Here is a 15,407-nt window from a genome sequence, read left to right as displayed (position 1 = left end):
AATCTGGGCTGAAGATGCAATGCAATATGATGCTATGTTACCTCAGGAAGTATTGCATCCACAAAATACAGCAGGAGCAGGAAAGGAAATATGCATAAAGGACAGTAGAAGTATAGGCATCGCACAGTACTTGACAGTACAAATATTCAATACAGGAATTCTTAATGAAAGCATGCACAACTGGGAGGAAATTTTAGACAACTGGGCAATGCAAATGACAATACAAGCTCAGGAAATACAGTCTCAAGGTACTATAGGCTTGACAGTAGCAATCAACATGCAAAGAGGCTATTTGTGCAAACACGGGATACTTTATACTCACAACTCATACACCATCGGGAAGGAGAACAAAGATGCGGCAAAGCGCCACTTTCTAAAGCATTTATGTGGGAAAACATATCATGGCTATTTTGTATAACTCCTTTGTTTTTTCTTATTAGATTACATAATGTAATATCAATGTTGAGTTCAGTTGCTCAATATTGGTAATAGGAACTATGTAATCAACAATGTTTATTTCTTTCATCGTCTAAGACCTCCTGACATTGTATTTGACTTTGACTTTTGATTTATATATAAATTAGCCCTAGGCACTTGCCTAGTGGATTGCAAAAAAAAAAAAAGAGTAAATTTCTAGATAAGTTGGTTGAGATTCCTTTGTTTTGAGTGAGTTTCATGGGTTGTATTTGAGCTGCTTAATGAATCAGAATGAGCTATAAAAAATAATTGATTAACTTGGGCTCAACCTAAATAGAACCATGAGCTAAAATATTTGTAGCTCAACCCATTAATCTCTGGACGGGTTGAATGGGTTTGGGCTCAAATTGGCATCCCTACTCATGACTTATCTATGACATGTTGACGCCTTTGGGCTTTTTGGTGCTTACATTTAAATATGTATTAATTATGGAAATTTTACCTCTTATAGCAAAGGTATACATCCTATTTATTATAAATTAAAATTATTTTAAAATATTATTTTCTATAGCTACCTTTTATATTTTATAACGAAATAAGTATTTATGGTATATACTACCATTGAGGCATGAAATACGCTATTTATGTTTTTCCTCTCTTAGACAGCTGGACATACCTATTTTTAAGGCGATTGTCGTTATTGTATTCATGAATACATGGCGCGAATACATGTGAATACATGCGCATACAGCTGGAACGCTTTTTATTGATGTATTCATGAATACAACAGCGTGAATACATGTGAATACATACAAGTACAGCTGGACTGCCCTGATTTTAGGCGCTTTTTGCTGTTGTATTCATGAATATATGGCGCAAATACATGTGAATACATACGCGTACAACTAGATTGCCCTGATTTTATGCGCTTTTTACTGTTGTATTCATGAATACGGCAGTGAATACATGTGAATACATGCGCGTACAGCTGGACTACCCTGATTTTAGGCCTTTTTTGCTGTTGTATTCATGAATACATGACGCAAATACATGTGAATACATGCACGTACAGCTGGACTACCCTGATTTTTAGGCGCTTTTTGCTGTTGTATTCATGAATACATGACGCAAATACATGTGAATACATGCACGTACAGCTGGACTACCCTGATTTTTAGGCGCTTTTTGCTGTTGTATTCATGAATACAGCAGCGCGAATACAGCGAATACACTACCGTAACAATTGAATAGTAGCTATAGGAAGTAATTATGTATATGGTAGCTATAGGAACTTAATAACATCTAAACAATAGTAGTTTCTGAAAATTCCTCATTAATTATTGCATGATGGCATGGACTGCCCGACGTCCCACTTGCATGGTATGTGATGGTATTGACTAGGGGCAGATCCAGCCTTTTGGTATCGGATTCAACTGAACCCAATACTTTTAATATGGAGTAAAAATTTATATATAAAAAATTATTAAAATTATAACATATACTGTAGTAGATATGAACTCATAACTTTAAAAATATAATTAGTTTAAACCCATAAAATTTAAATTCTATATTCGCCTATGGAATTGAGTGGACTCTATCTGCTCGATGAACGAAATCTTCTCTCCTCGAATAATTCTTTCTCCCAAAGACTTTTTTTTTTTTTTTTGCCTTCTATGTTATTCATTACTCTTAACTTATCTTGATCCCTCCAAAATGTGGTACTTTTCTTGGAAATGCAAAGCTCCTTAATCTAGAAAAGTAACTCGATGGGCTCTACTCGGGGTACCAATCTTAGCACAACTCTCTAAAACATAGAACTGTCTTTAATTTCTTTTTTATAAACTCTTTAAACTAAAAATCGTTATGTTATGTTTCTCGTCCACAAAAGTTTCCTTAATTATTCCTTTAATACTAGATAAAACAAACGAAACACATAACAATTGTTCTGAAAGATGATCTTATGGGAGACTAGAATTCGAATCTCAGTTAGAAGTGGAAAAAAAAAGGATTGCTTGATTATCTTGCATGAATTAGTTTTAGTGGGTTATTAGATACATCTATTGGTAGGAAGTAGGTGTTCAACACAATAGTTGATGTGCACGTAATGAGATAAAATGCCTAAAGATCACCATTATAAAAATAAATAAAAATCACACAATCTCAATATAAATTAAATCTAAACTCATAAGAAAAAACAATAGAATTTAAACGCAGCATAAAAACATGGTTGGGCAATAGCCAATCTGATGGATTGTGGGGCTTCATTATTAGGAGGGAGCTGGTTAACCTTAGCTTATCATTATCTTGGCACTCCTTGTCTATGAGACAGAAAACATTAATAACTAACATCAATTTTGGTTAATTAGGACGTAATTCGTAAATCTGGATTATTTGGGGTCGATATTTGTAAGTAAATCAAATTAAAAACTGGCAGTGTAACCTAGAGGTGGACCTGGAGAGACGTCTTCTTCATCATCCAAGTCCAGCACAACCACCTCAGGTGAGACTTTACCAATATATGGTGTTCAAAATCAGCGAACATCAGCGCGTGTAGGGTTTCTCTTCATTCTCTGAGTCGAAAACAATAACCTTAGTGGAAGCACTTCCAATTTTTTATACCCGAATCAAAAGCTAAGCTTGAAATGAGAGAATACTGAAGTTCAACAAGAATTTGTTTTGAGCAGGGTCCCTTAGAAGAATATTACTTTGGTCAAATGAAATGACATCCAGTTAAAGATAAATCTCTTGCAGGCCCTTGCATGTAGCATGCATATTTATTTTGGAGTAACAGTTGGTACGATATCAGAAATAAGGATAGTCCAATTCGCGTTATACACAGTATCTGCAAGGCGAACAGGTCCCCCGTTATCAGAAGGAACATATGAATGACCAGACACTTAACTGGTGAGAATTCGCACAACCATGCATGCACAAGAATCAGAAATGTTGATATAGAGCCCCTTTTTCGTCCACTATTAACCTGTTGCCAAGATGAGAAACATACCAAGTACAACAACAACAACAACAACATCCCAATGTAATCCCACAAGTGGGGTCTGGTGAGGGTAATATGTACGCAGACCTTACCCCTACCCCGAGGGGCAAAGAGGCTGTTTCCAGGAGACCCTCGGAGTTGGTACACGAAAATAAAATCTAAAATTACACTTCCCAGGAGTTTATACCAAGCCCTCAAATAAAAATAAAAAAGTGAAAGGCGAACATGGTACCCAGTTGCGCCCAAGGGTGTTGGTGCAACGGTATAGGTAGTACAACACGGGATGTGGCAGGCGCACCTCACAGGTCCGATTCTTGTTGGGAAAAAAATTATCGAATTTAAGTGGAGAAGGGGTAGGGGAACCGACCTATCCAACGAGTTTCGAAGCTGTAAACAGTGGATTCTCGGTTATCACCAAACAAAAAAAAAACACCACATTGTACCCTGCAGAACGCTGCAATGAAGATGAGTTTCCATGATCAACTATCTATATCGCAATCCCATGTCAAGCTCGTGGCCGTGCATCCCCTGGACATTGCCAGCAGCAAAAGGGTGTATCTGCTTAGAAGCCCCAAGTTGCCTCTCAACAAGCCTTTGCAAGGCCTCTGGATGAATGTTTCTGGTGTTGATATCTGGAGCTGGAGTGAAACAAATAATAATTTTAATGCATAAACTCACCCAGCTAGTTAAACATCAGCAGAGGATGCATTCTCAACCAGAAGAGTTTCAGTGTATACACGAATAAAAGGAAGAAGAGCACAAAGGCCTATGTAGAATAAATGATAAGCACGTCATTACTAATTTTTACTAGTTTCTCAGGGTTATTAACAATCAACAGCAGAAAAATCTCAAGACGTAGCATCAAAAGGGTACTGGGGGTGGGGAAGAGCATACTTCACTAGCTCAAGCCTCAAAGGCCAAATTCACAAGCAAAAAGGGGAATATAAAGTTCGCCTTCTTGCTTTCAGGTAAATAAATTTACTAACCTACACAATTATGAGGAAAAACTAAAGCTGATAACAGAATATACAACATCTGCTCATGCTTAATCCTCATTTCGACTTGATATCACTCAAAACTTCACAGGACGTAGTCATAGAAAGATGAATCCCAGCATCCCATTGTAATTATAAAATGTAGTTTCATTATTACGTGCATGGTCACAGTAACAATACAGTCAAATTTAGAACTGCAGAATTGCTGCATCAATGAGGGTCAGGAAAGAGTATAAATAAAGATGTCTTTCTTACATTATCAGGACGGCAAAACTAAGGAACAAATAGAGACAGTAGTAGAGATGAAATCTATGTTTTAAATCAGCAAGATCAGCAAAGGGCAACTTCATTTTGAGGTGTAGTCCAGAAAGAAAGATGCAAGTGCTATCTTACATCGGCAAAACTAAGGAAAAAGTAGAAGACTTAGTAGAGATGAAATTTATGCATTAAATTCAGCAAGATCAAATAGGGAGCAATATTTTGAGGTGTAATCAGTAAAATATCATCGCACAGACACCTACAGAGACAACACATTCGGGCTTTTTACCTGGCATTTGCACAGCTTGGCCACTAATGTTGACTTGGTGTGGCGCAAAAGGGAATGCTTGAATTCTGTTAACTTCCTGCATGATGCTAGCTGCTTGATTACTGAGATGTGAAGGAACCTGTGCACCCCTTAGACGGTCGTGTAGCAGACGAGGAGGGCTATTTCCAGCCATCCGCATCTGCTGCAGCATAGGATGGTGAACGGGGAGATCAAACCCTGTCAGTCCACCATTAGGGTGGTGAAATGGAGGTCGCATCATATTTCCAGCAAACTGACGACCAGGAGCATCATGTAGAGCCATGCTTTCTGGACCATTGAAAATCTGAGGATTTAAATGAGCAGGACCAGAATCCATAGGATGAAACAATGGCTTCCCTTGACTCATCTGCAAGGGATGAAATTGCGAAGTAGATGGTTGAGCACGAATATGGTGCAATGGCATTTCAGACTCCATCTGATCATAGGAAACACGTGGGAAGGGCAGACCTTCATTCATCAAAGACCTTCCATCACCGCCAGCGCCACTACCAGTTGCCAAGTCTCCTTTACTCAAAATTCCTGCAGGCATAACCATTGAGACCTGGGGACTCAAATGATCACGAGCACTAATTAAGTTTTCTGCAGGCAGGTGATATTCAACAGCCTCACTCTTGGAAAACATTTCACTCGGGTGCCTTGATTTAACTTCATACTGAGAATTTTCATATCCCAACCAGGTTTGAGGCTCATCCAGCTTGGTTTGACCTCTGTGATTCAACTGCAAGAGCCTGTTCTCCTTACCGCCTCCTTTTGGTCCAATACCATCACTTATGGAAGAAAAAAGGCCGTCATCAAAACCAGACAAGGATGACTTGCGTGTCTCCAAACCATCAATTAGTGCAGAACCAACTGAGCTCCTCTGAACTGAAACTGGAGCTTGTACAGATTGCAGCTCCTTCATAAAAGCAGTTCCAAAAAGCGTTTCAAGTGTAACTGCTTTTCCTGAAGCTTGAGGATCCCTGGTATCTTCCTCCTTAGATCGGTCATGCACGGTAAACTTAACATGTCCATTCCTGGCTTCAGTGCCAGTACTGCCCTTCTCTGTCATATTTGTATGATCTGGCCCCTTCTGTAATAATGAAAGGAGGTGTTGAGATGCATGGCTGTCCACAATTACGGGTTGTTCTTCAGTGTCTAAGCGATTAGTACCGCAACCTTGTGAAGTAAAATGCAGATTAGAACTCTTTTCACCAAACTCTGACAGCATTTTATGCTCAAGGTCCTCACAAGTAAAGATCGACGGGGCTGCCTCCCTTTTACTAGACTCATACATAGGCTCAGATATCCCAGGTGGTGCAGAAGGCATATGCAATGTGACCTTACTTGTAGGCTCAGTACTCTGAATGAAATTTTCAGATGGAAAGCATTCTGAAACATTTCCATCAAAAGCTTGTGATCTGGTTTTATCGCCGCCAACAATTAAGGCAAGCAAATCGTTTGGCCTACTTAACGAGGAATCTTCTGGTGGCTTCCTATCTACAACGATATTAAATGGTATAAGACAGGTTAAAAAAGAATTTGTAGAACTTCGATAGAAAAAGTAACTAAAAAGCAAAAAACAAAAAACCATAAAAGGAAAGATACCTTCTTCCATAAACCACTGAGAGAACTTCGAAGATTCTATAGCCTTGGAGCCCAACATGTCATTCGGTTTAATATTGTCATTCTGGGGATAAAGTCAAACGAAGAAAATAAACAACTAGTAGGGAAACCACAAGTGCACTATGTATATTTACTGCTAAATGAAGTCAAGAATATTGATGAAAATTCCAACAGTGGAAAGAAAAAGAAACTCAACAACAGATGACAAGAATTTCTGCAAAAAACAGGCATGATGATGAAAGAAACCATGCTTCCTCTCACTGTTTTAACGATACTGTTGCAATCTTAGCTGTGGACTGAATGAAATTCAATCACCCCTCAGGAATCAGGATGACAACAATAGTCCATAAAGCACATAAGTTTTACCCTAAACGAAGGATGACCTCAACCTAAGAGCTTTTAACCACCTAATAAGTGTATAGCAATTTGAAGGGGAGGACTGCAAAAGGGCAGGGTGGTGGGGTTGATAGGATTGTTTAAGAGTAATGAAACTAAAACTTAGACAGCACTGAAGCTGATAAAGTGTGTAAAACTATTACCACAATTGGAGCCTCAGAGTCGCCAACATTAATTGCTACAACACCTCCAAATATCTTATCCAAGATTGATGTTGAAGGGTTGGGGCTAGACTCATCAAATTTGCTACCAGAAGGCTGAGTACTGTTTTCAATAATTTCAGGCTCTTCCAAGGCTTCGTGGAACTCTAAATGACTGGTAATCCGATTTAAACGATCTTCCATGCCAAGTATCCCATCAGAAATATCTGATCTTGCTGAAAGATTAGCAATTTGGTCATTCTTCTTCAGAGTTGATGCATGCAAACTCCTAGTTTCAAGTTTATAACTTGAACTAATTTCTTGCAAGCTCTGTCTCTCTACACTCTGAAGAACACCGTTCGGGGCAGCATAGGCTTTGGCTTCCAATGGGCTTTCTTCAGTGTCAGGTTGTCCAACCTAAACAGAAGACATACAGACCAGGCAATCAATAGATAACACTAGCAGATACACAAGGATGGACTAAGATGTCGGCACATGTTAACTCAAACTTAAAATTCGATCAACAAGCAACTGCGTAATTTAAATAAAAACCATACAGCTATTGCTGTCTCTTCACGAATTGCTCAACTTTATTAAGATTCTCAAATACTCATCAACCTAAAATATCATTGAGCAGGGACACAAAATCTGGATTACTTCATAAAGAATGGGGCAAATGCAGGGCAACAGATTACTTTTCAGATGGTGCACACGATGAGAGGGAGTTAAAGCAGAATATATCAAACATTTGATTTTAAATAATAAGTGATGCAATATTCCATTTGAGGATGTGGTCGAAATTCTGGCACAGCCTTTAATAGAATCCACGGCATTCAGTTCCAATAGATCTTAGCACAACAAGAGTACCGGAATGTCTACATTGCCAACCACCCCCTTGCTCCTCTTCTCCAGGATCAAGCTGTTAAAAAGATACTTGAGAGCTGAGAATACCAAAAGCTAGAGAACGTTTTCTCCAACACCCATTTTCTTTTTCCATCTATTTTCCATGCACTACCCTGCATCTAAAAACAATTAACGAACAAGAACACATATGACAAAGTTGTTATCCAGCTGCTCTCAAAGAAGGCCGGATGGAAAATTTGATGTGATGACATCAAAAAATTTTAGGGGTTTCTTGTTTTCAGCATTATACTGAAAACAAGACCCTACAGTGTGGGATAATACTGGGTATGTTGTTGTTGCTTGTTTTCAGCATTAGTAGCTTTTGCATAGTTGAGTCCAGTTACGTAAGTGCAAGTGAAAACCGTACATCAAGCAACCAACAGACTAGAGTTGTTGCAATTACTGTTCGTTTCTCCTACTTTTCAGTTTCCTTAGGTTATCTTTTAAAATAAACTAGAGAAGTGAATTCAGCCAGTCAATGTATCACTCTTCACATAAGCTTTTCTTTTGAAGTGTTTGATTACATACCACCTCCTCTCCCAAGGAGGAAACACTGGAATTATGAAAATTCAAAGTATCCCCAAGGAAACTTTTTTCTTTTTTTTTGATAACCAGTATACCTAAGGAAACTTAGGATGCTTAACTGTATTCCTTTCACCTGGCTACCGATACAGCCTGACAGGAAGAGATTGCAGCTCTTAGAGATCTATAAACAACTACTACTACTATGCCTCAACCCAAAACTAGTTGGGATCGGCTATATCAAATCCTTAGTAACCATTTCGCTCCGTTTAAGCTCAACTGCTTTGCTGAGAGATCCATTGACGTGCCAAAATTTTTAAAAACAGATAAAATGACCAAGAATTATGGTATACTTACATCTCCCCTAATTTGAGTCAAGATTAAGGGTGTGTTTGGTATGAAGAAAATATTTTCCAATTTTCCCATGTTTGGTTGGCTTAAATGTTTTGGAAAACATTTTCCTTATGAACTCATTTTCCTTCAATTGGAGAAAAATGTTTTCTTATCAAGAGAAGGGAAAATATTTTCCAAAACTCCTTCTCAACCTTCCCCACCCTTTTTCTCATCCCCACCCACCCAAACCCAACCCCCACCCCATGCCTACCCACCCTCATCCTAAATAAAAATATTACTAATACTACTTTCTTTTCATGTTATAGATAGAATTTTTATTTTTTTTTGCATTTCAACAAATGAGCATTTTTTTCTACATGATATGAAAAGTATTTTCTTCCATTTCAACCAAAAAAGGTATTTTCTTTTCATAATGTAAAAAAATCAAATAAAAATTCATTTTAACAAAATGAGTACTTTATTTTCATGTTGTAGAAAGAGTACTTTCTTTTTCAACCAAAAAAGGAGTATTTTCTTTTTAGTTATGGAGCACAAATTTTAATGTTATTTTTGCGTAAAAAAGTAAAGCAACACATTGGTTCCTTTGGGTTTGTGTGAAATTTAGAAAAATAATTAAATTCTTAAAGAAAATAAAGTCCTGAAAACGTTTGGTATTTGGGGGAGGGGAGCAAGGAAACATAAGGACTTAGGGGAAGGAGGGTGAGGAGAGTAGCATAAAATATTATTTTTCTAAAAAATATTTTCTACTCTCTAACCAAAGATTATTAAAAATTATGATATGGTTTTCCACTCACCAACCAAACAAGGAAAAATAAGTGATAAAACCACTCATTTTCCATGAAACATTTTCTAGGATAACATTTTCCTTCATACCAAACACACCCTAAAAGTAGAAAGGAAGTAACAGAGAAGAGCAAACCACTTCACTCACGTTTAGCACTGCAAAATTTTGAGCCGGTTTAGTTATAGTAATTAAGTATTTCATAGCTCGTGCAGCAAATAATTACAGGACTTCCTCATTGTTAAGAAATTCAAAATAGAAGCAAAAAGAGATCCTTGGGAGGATGTTGAAGGAGGAAGCATTAAACTTTAGTATATCCTTCCTGATTTCCATTTTAAGTAACATTGACACTTTGTTGTTATTGGAAACTATTTAATCCTAACATCATCATTTTACCTTACTGATACGACTTGTTGAGATCCACTTGATCTAAAGATTTTTTATTAGGAGAGTGACAGATGAAGGAACATGTGGAATTCTTACCATCTCATTTAATTGGTGGTGATAAGATAATTTTGGCACTTCGCATATATTTGGCTTATATGTCAAAAGTCTTCATCTGCTTCTTAAACTCCATGTCCAGTCAAACATAGTCATATAAACTAGGATGGAGGGAGTAATAGTAATAGACAGAGAACTAAAAAGTGACGAAGCAAGCACAAGATAAAATGAAAAATGAACTCTCATTGTTGTCCCTTTTGCTCATTTCCTTGAAGCCTCATTTTCTTTTCTTTTCTTTTTATATGAGAAAAGGATCAAGCATAAGTATGTTGTATTGGAGAAAACTAAGTACAAGTGAATACCTCTGCCACGCGTGAATGGCTCAAACTTGAGCCAGAGTTCTTATCCAAAACAGTGGTTTTAAAGCCAGGGGGTACACGCGGTCTAGCTGGTGGATTCTGTGAAGGAAAAGAAGATTTTCCCAGATCACTGGTTGCGAAAGGTTGTGTGGTCATCCCATCTGCTTCACTATTTTTGTCCAAAAACGTTCTATCCTCCTTAGTCTCTTCCAGCAGTACCGAGATGTCCTCGGTTTTATGCTTCTCCAGTTTTGACTTCTGCTTTTCTTGAAGAGCTTTCTGCTGTTCTTTCCTAATTAACTCAAAGGAAGCTGAAAGGAATTCAATCAATATTATCCCCCATAAGCTCATAAGAATTGAAGATGCTAACATGGGATATAGCACCATAACAGAAATGCATGATCTTAATAAGTAATACCTCTTCTCCTTCTTTCCTCTTCCACTCTATCCTCACTCGTACACTCAACTGAACCAAAAGTCTCGTCATTGAACGCATCAGTGTCTCTTCGAGAGTGAGGTCCCGCCTGAAGATATTGCAAGAGTCAAATTTATATAAAGTTTCGCTGAAATAAGAGGACAAAATCATGAAGCACGCCAGAACGTTGGAACGCAGTGATCAACTCAAATTCACCTTATAAGGGCGAGGAGGATGATATGGCTCGTTGCTCTTGTTAGATTGATAGTTATTGCTTGCTCGGACCTTAGGTGCAGATATTCCAGATGCATATGCTGACGGCCTTGGAAATGAACCACTTCCAAGAAGCCCATCATGCTCAGAACTCTGCCGAGTGTGCTGGGCTTGATTGCCAGATCTCCAACCAGAATCTGTGGCAAAAAATATTTACTAAATTCTTTGAAGAAACAAACTACTTCAATGTCACATGCACACGCACACAAAATCAACTAAGAAATTGGACAATACGTGGTACACAAGAACAGGGTACTACACAGTAGAAATTCCTAGTGGGGACAAAAAAAACACTAGGTGATTCTTCCCATCTATCCAAGCCTTGGTGGATAGAATTACCTTGTACCTATTGTTGGTGGGAGGTAGCAGGTATCCCGTGGGATTAGTTGAGGTGAGCGCAAGCTAGCCCGGACACCACAATTATAAAAAAAAAAAATATTACACAACAGAAAACACTTTATTGCTTATGATGCAAGAGGGGCAATATTTCTGCAATTACCCAGCAAATCATGTGAAGCACAAGAAGTGGAGCAGAAGAGAACCTTCAAATGGCACTCGAGGCTTTTCTCACCTAATGAATAATGAACCTAACAATGAGTAGAACCTGGATTCCAATTCGTGTTTTGGAGATTGAATTTAAAGGGAGATCGAGATTCAAGACCCTTGGCAAACAGTCCCTCCAACTATGATTATCACAAATGGCCTAGATATATAATATGCAAAGAAACAACCATGCGAAAGGCACTTAGCCAGCAGCCATGAAAACAACTGAAGAAAAAAATGTAAAAGTAAGTCATATCATGATACTCCTAATTCTATCATTATTCCCTCTAATTACGTCCAACGGAGCTATCCTGATTCCTGGGTGCCCAGTTGTAAAATGAGAAAAATATATAAAGCATGATGATCCTCATGGATGAGCCCTCCAATTATCCAACCTCACACAGTTATCCTCAATGACATATTTATGTGATCCATAAAATATGAATATAATAGTACGTAGTGTACTCAGAAGGAAGTTAACCCAATTTGCAACGGGGATGATATGATTCATGGTCCCTAGACACAGGAATGTGAGTTAAAATGTGAAAGGTTTATCTTTCGATAATTAAACTAAAATGTGAAATATATTAATGATAAGCGACTGTTTATCTAAGAACCAAAACATTCATCATAGTTATAGAAACCTATCATGGCCAGGGTTTGAGCCTGTGTCTATTTAGAATTCAACATCCAACTACAGTTGGTGCAGATTAACAAAATGACTAGTTCAAAAACTTAAGAAGCAGGTTGTTGAATTTGACAAAGACCACAACATTTTGCACCCGTCAGAGCGCATCAATATAGTTAGCAAGAAGAAAGCACCAAAGACAAGAAATTCTAAGAGTTCGGATCTAAGGTAAAAAGAAAATCAATTCAAAATCACACATGACCATACAGGCGATAAATAAGACATTTAAAAGGAGATATATTTACAAGGAACACATCTTACAGTCACACCTTCGCATTAGCAATGAAAATTTTAGGAACCCTTGCCAAATCTAGGACCATGTTTCAATCAGCTTTAAATTTTTTGGTAACCATATGAAGTTTCTTAATCAGTAAAGAGTACCTTTGGGAAAATTTAGACAACTATATGCCCATATGGCATGGCATTCTAACCTCAAGGTTCCAACCACAGGCTTCAAATATAAGCCCTGTTCATTCTCCTTTTCTCACATTTGTTATATCAACCTTCTCCAAGGAAGTTACTTCCTTGAACATTAGAAGAAGCTGAAGGCAAACTGGCAGCTCATAAATAATAATAGCGCCAGGACAGCACCAGTAATTCAACCTCCATACTTCACTGCCAAAGCATCTGAACCTTTTGCCATCTGTTTAATCAGACACAATTCTGTGTTTCCAAATGTACGGAAACAAATACACTAAACCAACTTTATCATAAAATACACATTTGAATGTAGAAAGTTGTTGAATGCATTCAAATAAGCCCCATGATGTATTCCCTCAACTCTCTATTGTTAGTTCTTCAGTCTTCCTTCTTCCTTCATGCAGATACTGGGGCATATAATGCTATCATCAGAGTTAGATTTTCCATGACTTCAATGTACACAGTATCAAAGAAAGAGGATAACTGTATGGACGAGAGCTTCCTATCTCTTTTTCCCCCCGTACTTCCTTTTTGGGGAGGGGGTGGAGGTGGTTGCTCATGAATAAGCTGCATGAGAGATTATGGTCCAATACCAAAGTGAACATGATCCTATAATTTCCCATAAATTTCCCTCTTTTTTCCTTTTTTTAAATAAAGCAGATAAGCTGATCTCCTACTGGTGCCTAACAGGCATAATGCTTGCTTATATCAACCAAATGAGCAATCTACACTAAGAGGAACAACTATAGCATGCCTTGGTTAGGGATACTGTTAGTCACTGAATAGCCTTTAGATTGGGTTTTGACAGCATCAATTGCACAATCATGGACTCTTACAGCAGATAGTAATGCATACAGTAAACTAAATCTCAAAAAAAATAATAATAATAATACTTACAGTACAACTACTGCTGCAGTTCTAAAGCAATCAAGTATAATGAAAAAGGCTTATCACACACATAAAAGCAATAGATAGAAGAATCTGATCTGAACCTGAATCCCGATCAGATTGTGACTCGTTATCTCGATCACTCCGTCCAGAGGAACGGCTTTCCCATCTTCCAAAATTGCCTCGTGAATAACTACTGGAATCCCCACGAGTAGGTGGGGATGAACTATAGTCAGTACGTCTAAACCCTTGCAAAGGCAAGCTGCCAGGTACTCTTTGGCGGTCTTGTATGCTATGTGAAATGTCCACAAATTCACTATTTAAATTGAGAAAATGCAACTTATCAATATGCACAACAATATCCAAAAGACACTAGAGCATGTTAAGCGAGCAATCCCAATACAATTTAGGAAACTAAAACATCACGTTACTGCTCGTATTCCAAGCAACCGCAATACAATTACGGAAAATTGAAATGCATACCTCAGGATCGACTGATCAAATTCACTTGGCAACTTCTCGCAAATCTCCAGTCGACTTATCGACAACAAAAACTCTCTCGAATATGATATTCTTGAATGCCTGAATCGTTACATCTAGCATTCATATAACACTTTAAGACAAATTAAGTCTAAGACAACACAGGACATAAGCAGTAATTCAAGTTATAAAACTGAATAAAAAGATCAAGCATTACTTTCGAGCTTCTGATGCGCAATTGGTGGAGCTTCCATCATCAATCCCCGAGCTCATTCTGATGAACAATTAAAGCTAAGGGTTCAGCTGAACCCAATAGCTCTGGCTCAAACTCTGTCCTGATTATGTGTTAAAGAAATCAACTAAATATGTACAACTATTAAATCCTGGATCCGCCTCTGCTCCCAAGGCGCAAACACAACCAATATTTTGCAACCACTATCAAATCATAAACTAGATTCAAACCATCTTATACAACAACTTCGCAAATTAACCCAAAATTGTACAACATTAGTACAGTCAGCAGCTATTTAATCAACAAAACTGCAATTATATACAGCGATTACATTCTAGGGTTTTCGTTTTCTGTTTTGCTGTAATTTGATTTAGAAGCTAGGGTTCTATATCTGTATACCTGGATGAAGAGAGAGTTTATATGGATTTGGATCTTTTGCAAATTTCCCGTTTATCGATTAAACGATAGAGCTGAATGGAGAACAGATGTACGTATCTATGTTCGTATATGTAGGCAAAATGTGTTCCTTATTATTTTTTCAGAGATGAAAATGAGAAAACGAGCTGGAGAGAAGGGCTATCTTCGTGTATCAACAGCTTTTGGATTTTGATTTTGGGAAAGTTTCCAAAAAAATAATTTTAAAAGCTTTGGTGAAACTTGTTAAATTGATTGAATTAATTAAGGCTTTACCAAAAACTTTAAATTGAAATTATAACTCAAACACCCATATTATAGAATTTTATGTTACAGTAGCGTATATTAGGGTGTTTAACGATAACTACGAGGGAGCTAAGACTTGGGTGAGGACTGCACGAGGAGACTCAAAATATTTTCTAGCGGAGATAGATTTACATTGGGGATCGGCTCTTAGCTTGTTTGTTTGTCCTGGAGTTGGATGTTCTGACGCGACACATACAAGGGGAGGTGACATAGTGTATGCTATTTGTTGATGACATAGTATTGATTGACGAGACGCG

The 15,407-nt window shown here is 37.7% G+C and overlaps 1 protein-coding gene across 3 annotated transcripts; it reads right to left on the bottom strand.

Annotated features, from left to right (window-relative positions):
• Positions 1-3,378: 3,378 nt before the first annotated feature.
• LOC107795138 (uncharacterized) lies at positions 3,379-15,043 on the bottom strand. Of its 3 annotated transcripts, none has more exons than XM_016617720.2 (11): positions 14,830-15,043; positions 14,416-14,533; positions 14,202-14,300; positions 13,823-14,034; positions 11,123-11,316; positions 10,910-11,015; positions 10,495-10,802; positions 7,135-7,548; positions 6,578-6,659; positions 4,955-6,469; positions 3,379-4,050 (listed from the first exon to the last, which is right to left on the bottom strand). In XM_016617720.2, exons 2-11 carry the CDS (start codon positions 14,469-14,471, stop codon positions 3,896-3,898), a joined length of 3,141 nt encoding a protein of 1,046 aa, XP_016473206.2. In that variant the 5' UTR covers positions 14,472-14,533; positions 14,830-15,043; the 3' UTR covers positions 3,379-3,895. The 3 variants fall into 3 exon arrangements, with proteins under 3 accessions (XP_016473206.2, XP_016473207.2, XP_075111418.1); XM_016617721.2 differs by having other exon boundaries at positions 14,416-14,528; positions 14,830-15,038; XM_075255317.1 differs by having other exon boundaries at positions 13,823-14,010; positions 14,416-14,976.
• Positions 15,044-15,407: the final 364 nt, after the last annotated feature.

This window comes from Nicotiana tabacum, chromosome 1, assembly GCF_000715075.1.
Source record: "Nicotiana tabacum cultivar K326 chromosome 1, ASM71507v2, whole genome shotgun sequence".
Lineage (NCBI taxonomy): Eukaryota > Viridiplantae > Streptophyta > Magnoliopsida > Solanales > Solanaceae > Nicotiana > Nicotiana tabacum.
The sequence above is the reverse complement of the archived record's forward strand: the minus strand, read 5'-3'. Positions and strand labels throughout refer to the sequence as shown.

Coding starts and splice junctions, on each gene's coding strand:
- LOC107795138 (XM_016617720.2), bottom strand. CDS start 14,471: ATGAGCTCGGGGATTGATGATGGAAGCTCCACCAATTGCGCATCAGAA. Junction 14,301..14,415: donor TGCGCATCAGAAGCTCGAAA/GTAATGCTTGAT, acceptor GTAACGATTCAG/GCATTCAAGAATATCATATT. Junction 7,549..10,494: donor GCCATTCACGCGTGGCAGAG/GTATTCACTTGT, acceptor TCTTCTGTTTAG/GTTGGACAACCTGACACTGA.